This window comes from Sturnira hondurensis, unplaced genomic scaffold, assembly GCF_014824575.4.
Source record: "Sturnira hondurensis isolate 20B ecotype Veracruz unplaced genomic scaffold, ASM1482457v3 Scaffold0017394, whole genome shotgun sequence".
NCBI classification, from domain to species: Eukaryota; Metazoa; Chordata; class Mammalia; order Chiroptera; family Phyllostomidae; genus Sturnira; species Sturnira hondurensis.
Window position 1 is genome coordinate 9325689 of NW_028090025.1, and position 7079 is coordinate 9332767.

At 38.0% G+C, this 7079-nt stretch overlaps 1 protein-coding gene across 1 annotated transcript; it reads right to left on the minus strand.

Moving 5' to 3' along the window:
- Positions 1–4577: 4577 nt before the first annotated feature.
- LOC119002069 (cytochrome b-c1 complex subunit 7-like) lies at positions 4578–6243 on the minus strand. The gene is given in 1 exon segment (XM_037067747.1): positions 4578–6243. A coding segment is annotated over 1 exon segment (342 nt). The 5' UTR covers positions 5845–6243; the 3' UTR covers positions 4578–5502.
- Positions 6244–7079: the final 836 nt, after the last annotated feature.

The following is a 7079-nucleotide window of genomic DNA, read 5'->3' on the forward strand; positions in this document are numbered from 1 at the left end:
AAATGGACAAATTTCTAGAAAAATATAATCTTCCAAAACTCAATGAAGAAGAAGCAGAAACCCTGAATAGAACAATATCAGAAAATGAAATTGAAGCAATAATCAAAAATCTCCCAAAGCACAAAACCCCTGGACCAGATGGTTTCACAGGAGAATTCTACAAACCATTTAAGGAAGAGCTAACCCCTATTCTTCACAGGCTATTCAAAAAAATCCAAAATGATGGAAGAATCCCAAACTCTTTTTATGAAGCCAGCATCAACCTAATCCTAAAACCAGATAAAGATACAACAAAGAAAGAAAACTTCAGGCCAATATCGCTGATGAACATAGATGCTAAAATCCTTTAAAAAATATTGGCAAACCGCATCCCACAATACATTAAAAAGATCATACACCGTGAGCAAGTGGGATTCCTCCCAGGGATGCAAGGATGGTTCAATACTTGCAAATCAGTAAATGTAATATATCATATAAGCAAAAGCAAAGACAAAAATCACATGATCATATCAAGAGGTGTGGGAAAAGCTTCTGATAAGGTACAACACCCATTTACGACAAAAACACTCAGCAAAGAGGGAATAGAGGGAACCTTCCTCAATATAATAAAGGCCACATATGAGAGACCTAAAGCCAACATCATACTAAACGGGCAAAAACTAAAATCTTTTCCACTAAAATCAGGAACAAGACAAGGTTGTCCACTTTCACCAATTCTATTCAATATAGTATTGCATGTTTTAGCTATAGCGATCAAACAAGAAAAGGAAATAAAAGGCATCCAAATTGGAAAGGAGGAAACAAAACTGTCACTGTTTGCAGATGACATGATAGTGTACATGGAAAATCCTATAAACTCCACCCCCAAACTGCTCAACCTAATAAATGAACTTGGCAAAACAGCAAGATACAAAGTCAATATCCAGAAATCAAAGGCATTTTTGTATACCAACAATGAAACAGAAATCAAGAAATCAAAAAATCAAGAAGCAGAAATCGAGAAAAAAATCCCATTTGATATAGCACAAAGAAAAATAAAATACCTAGAAATAAACCTAACCAATGATGTAAAGGACCTGTATGCAGAAAACTACACAACACTGAAGAAAGAAATCAAGGAAGACAGAAACAAATGGAAACATATACCATGTTCATGGATTGGAAGAATTAACATCATCAAAATGTCCATACTACCCAAAGCAATTTACAGATTCAGTGCAATACCTATCAAAGTACCAATGACATACTTCACAGACATAGTACAACACTTCAAAAATTTGTATGGAACCATAAAGGACCCCAAATAGCAGCTGCAATGTTGAGAAAGAAGAACAAAGTATGAGGGATCACAATACCTGATATCTAATTGTATTACAAGGCCACTGTAATCAAAACAGCCTGGTACTGGCATAAAAATAGGCACATAGACCAATGGAACAGAACAGAGAGCCCAGAAATAAACCCAAATCTGTATAGCCAATTAATATTTGACAAAGGGGGCGGCAACATAAAATGGACTAATAATAGCCTCTTCAACAAATGGTGTTGGGAGAACTGGACAGCTATGTGCAAAAAAATGAAACTTGAGCACCAACTTACACCATACACCAAAATAAATTCAAGGTGGATAAAAGCCTTAAATATAAGCCGTGACTCCATTAAAGTCCTAGAAGAGAACATTGGCAAGAAAATCTCAGATATTTCATGCAGCAACTTTTTTACTGATATGTCCCCTAGAGCAAGGGACATGAAGGAAAGAATAAACAAATGGGATCTCATCAAAATTAAAGCTTTTGCACGGCTAAAGAAAACAGTATTAAAATAAAAAGAGAACCAACTGTATGGGAAAACCTATTTGCCAATGATACCTCAGACAAGGGTTTAATCTCCAAAATATACAAAGAACTTACACAATTCCACTCAAAGAAGACAAGCAACCCGATTAAAAAGTGGGCAAAGGACTTGAACAGACATTTCTCCAAGGAGGATGTACAGAAGATCCAGAGACACAGGAAAACATGCTCAATATCGCTAGCTATCAGAGAGATGCAAATTAAAACCACAATGAGATATCACTTTACACCAGTCAGAATGGCCATCATTAACAATGCAACAAACAACAAGTGTTGGAGAGGGTGTGGAGAAGAGGGGACCCTAATCCATTGTTGGTGGGATTGCAGGCTGGTGCAACCACTGTGGAAAACAGTATGGAATTTTCTAAGAAAACTAAAAATGGACCTGCCTTTTTTGACCCAGCAATTCCACTGCTGGGATTATATCCTAAGAACACCAATCCAAAAGAACCTATGCACTCCAATGTTCATAGCAGCATAATTTACAATAGCCAATAGCTGGAAGCAACCTAGGTGCCCGTCAGTAAATGAATGGATCAAAAAATTATGGTACATATACACAATGGAATTCTATGCAGCAGAAAGAAAGGAGATACTACCCTTTACAACAGCATGGATGGGACTAGAGATCATTATGCTGAGTGAAATAAGCCAGGTGTTAAAAGACAAATACCATATGATCTCACCTTTAACAGGAAGCTAAACAACAAAACAAACAAGCAAGCAAAATAAAACCAAAGACACTGAAATAGAGAACAGGGGGGACAGCGACTAGAGGGGAGAGGAGAGGGAATTTCCAGGGGAAAAGGAGAAGGATTCACAGGAACAAGTATAAAGGACACATGGACAATAACTAGGGGCATGGAAATGGGACGGAGGTGGGGAGCACTGGGAGGGTGGGCTGGGATGGGAGTAAAAGACAGAAAACTGTACTTGAACAATAATTAAATAAAATTTTTTTAAATCCAATTATATTAGTATTGATCAGCCATTGCAAGATCAAAGGCTTTTCTGTACATTGCTGCACACTCAAGGGATGAATATATACACTTCTCTACAATGTCCTTTGCACTCAACTGTTGCATATATTTATTCCTTAAAAAGAAATCTGTGTCATGTGTTTATACATTGCTGGTTTAATCCAACTATTCTTTTTTTTTTAAGATTTTATTTATTCATCTTTAGAGGGGGAAGGGAAAGAAAGGAGAGAGGGAGAGAAACATCAATGTATGGTTGCCTCTCATGCATTCCCCGCTGGGACCTGGCCCGCAAACCAGGCATGTGCCCTGACTGGGAATCGAACCGCAATCCTTTGGTTCACAGGCCTGTGCTCAACCCACTGAGCTACACCAGCCAGGGCAACTATTCTTTTTTTTAATAGTGGTAAAATACACAGCAAATTTAGCATCTTAATCATTTTTAAGTGTACAAAGCACTAGTGTTAAGCACATTCATATTTTTGTGTAACCCACCTCCAGAACTCTTTTCATCTGAAATTATACACTTTAAATAACTCCTCATTGTACACTTTCCCCAGCCCCTGGCAACCAGCATTCTACTTTCTGTCTATGGAGTTGATTTTCTAGAAATCTCATACAAGTGGAATCATATAGTATTTCCTGTTTCACTTAGGAGAATGTCTTTCCAATTATTCTTTTTTATGAGCATCTGTAATGCATGAAGTCTTCCAGCTTGAGTTAACAGTTTAAAATTACAAATAGAAAATACTGACACAGAGCACAGAAAATGGGGAGAAATGTAAAAACAGCTAAAAATTTTGCAAGTTTTGATCCAAAGTATTGTACCACCTAAAAAATGTAGGGTTGTTTTTGTGTGTGTGTGTGTGTGTTTTGCCTATAACTAGAAATTTCAAAAGGAAACTACCTCTGTAGCACAGCATTCCTATATAAACAATCCACTGATACAAAGAAAGAACATAAAAGGTAGCCAGTCCCGTATGAATTCTATTTTACCATACATATGCAATCAAAATGCAATGAACTCAGTAGATTTTAAATGCTTAGGAAAAAGGGAAATTCAGATGTTACTTAAATCAAATGAACATATAAATATAAATTATAGCATAACACATTGATTGTATTAACCTTTTTTGTTTTAAGATTTTATTTATTTATTTTTAGAGAGAGGAGAAGGGAGGGAAAAAGAGACGAAGAGAAACATCAGTGTGTGATTGCCCCTCGTGCACTCCCAACTGCGGACCTGGCCTACAACCCAGGCATGTGCCCTGACTGGGAATCCAACTGGTGACCCTTTAGTTCACAGGCCGGCGCTTAATCTACTGAGCTATACCAGTCAGAGCTGTATTAACCTTTCTGATAGCTAACAAGGTCACAAAGTGTCCTTAAAATCAATCAGCTGAATTTTCAATGTCCATTCTGTAGGAATTGTATTAATTAACATCTCCATCCAGAGTACGTGAGACATTATTTTCCATTTGGAATACTGAAATGCTTTCACAGGAGTATATATATTTTTTAAAAACTTATTTTATAACAAAGTTCATTTGGCATAATTTATTATGACTTAAAGTTCTGGCAATAAATAACTTTATTATCTTAAGCTGGAAATCTCTCCCTAGCCCTGAAACATGTATACTTGGCAAAGACAGTCTAGCAAGTCTGCTGGTCTGAGGTTTCCAAAATGAGACTAGTGTAAGTATTTGTGCTTTTATAAAGTTGGCACTTAAATCTGTAGAAACATTGGTGAGTTCTGGAAAGAAAAAAAAACAATTTTTATTTGAGATGACACTTATAAACATAGACTGGAACAAAAAAATTAGAGTTGTCGATTTTAATTTCTCTCTCTCTGAAAGTAAGGCATTAAATAGAAAAAGTAACCCACTACCTAATCTAGGGCATTACAACCCAAGTTACAATTAACAGGCTTTAGAAAAAGGCTCATTAATAACTTTAACTTGGAAGGAAAGGTTGTAGCATAGACCTCATAACGTGAGACTCAAAGTCCAAGTTGGGGCATAAGTTTCCACCCCTGCTACTCCCAGAGTACTCAGAGCCCACCCATGTGGCAAGCAGACTGCTCAGGGCCTGAGCATCACCACCTACACATTGTAGGCTCCACTGACGGCAAGTGCCAGGCACCCAACAATGAAATCTCAGTCTGGGAGTCAAGAGACCCTGCAAATCACCTGTCCTCAGGCCAACAGACCAAGATGAGAAGGCCAGGTGCTTTGAGAAGAGAGAACAGCACCCTCAGATCTGGGTGTCACTGGGGTAGAGTGAGATACACTGTGCAGGCTGCAGGCCTGACAGGCCAGGCCCCTCTTCCCCTCCCTCAGGCCAGCTGTTCTTAGCCAGGTGCAGGGATTCAGCTGATGCAACTGGAGTCAAAGTAACTGCATGCCCGGCAAATAGGGGGAGCAGTTTTCTTTCTTGTTATATAAGCAGCTACATATTATCCTTGATTTTGCTTTTTGACACTTAAAGCCTAAAATATTTACTATCTGGGCCTAAACAGAAGATTTATCAAAGCCTGTTTCACTTATTTTTTAAAGTTATAACAGACATTTATTTAAGCAATATATTTGCAGCCCAGATGGTTCTAAATTGTACATTTCAGGTTTGACCAATGTCATTAAAATACTGAGGGCAGATGCTTCCACAGATTTTGATTACATGATTATTTCTTTGCCCATAAATTCTTCTCTTTCTTTCCTTTCCTGAATAACCTCTTTCAAATATGGTTCAAGGTAGAATTTATCCTCCTCAGATTTTGTTCACTACTCTTTAGGCAAAACCTGCTGCCTCCTGGAGAGGTCCAGTGCTTTCTTAATGCGAAACACCCTGTCATTACACGGGTTGCTAGGAAGCCTTCTTATGGCTTCTTTCACATTGTCATCCACATGTACTGTACCTTTTCCCACTGCCCTCAGCTTACGGAATCCCACAGTGCTGTAATACCATCTTAGAATACCCTCTAGCCACAGGGTTGATGCTACAGGCCTGCTCTTCATCTGCCCAGGACTGAAGCGTTTCCTATTGGGTAAATCTAAGAGGGCCTCAACCTCTGTTTTAGGTAAATATTTATCTTACAATCATATAGATAAATATCTCATAACATTTGATGTTTACTCTATCTGATGTCATCTTTGCAGCAAAAAAAAAAGTTCTGTACAAGTAAATAAACACCTGAAAGTGTTTTCCCAGATGAATACCCATGGAGCCCATGCTTAGCTTAAAAACTGTTGTTAACACTTAAAAGGTCTGTTTCCGGTTTAGAACTGGGAAAGACCTTGGCAATTATTCTCTAATTATTGGTCTATTGTCATTATGTACTTCATAACAGAGCCCACAGGTAGAATTAAAAACACAAAATACCCTGCTTAAAAAAACCTTCTAAGGTTGGTCTCAGTTGGTACCCCTTGCCCTTTCTCTCTCTCCCTGTCTCTCTCCCTCCCTCTCTCCAACCTCTGAGTCTTAAGCACTCTTGCCTACAGCATTAGGCTATCTCTTCCCAAATGTGTCCCCAACAAGCCATGGACTACTATATGCTTTTCCCTTTGCACGGAATGTTCTTCCCATCTTCTTCATCCAGTGAACAACTACTTTAGGATGCAACTCAAAAATCTCTCACCCATCACACACCTATATTCTGAAAGAACTTTGACTAGACTTGTTCTATATTACACTGTACCAGTTATCCCTATGTCTCTCTCCCTAATAAACAGCTCTTGGAGAGCAGGGAAATCCCATTTAGCTCTGTATCCCCAGTGCCTAATGTAATGCCTGGCACTTGCTAGTTTTCAATAAATGTCTGATCAATGAATTAATTATTTAAAGAGCATTGCATGGCTCTTCCTATCAAAAACAATTCTTCTCCTAAGAATTAGGCAGGCATCAGCCTCCTCCTTCTACTTTTTGTCTAAAATTGTCTCCTTTTCAGAGCCATTCATTTCTTGCACATTGCTGTTTCTCTCCCTTTCTCCCTCCCTTCCCTTCTCTCTAAAAAAGTAAATTTTTAAAAAGCCATTCCTTTGAGTTAAAAAACCAAGTCTATAAGCTTTCTGATGGCAAGATCTGCATTGTAATTATTTCAATCATATATTTCACCTGAAAGAACAGAATTAATGGGGAAAATTAATGATCTCATTCAGTAATACTAAGTCCTTTCCTTCTGGAATTGTTTTGGCTTGCTAGTGTTTTGCTCCTTTTGTCTTTTTTTTTAATAGAAATAAGCCACCACCTTCCT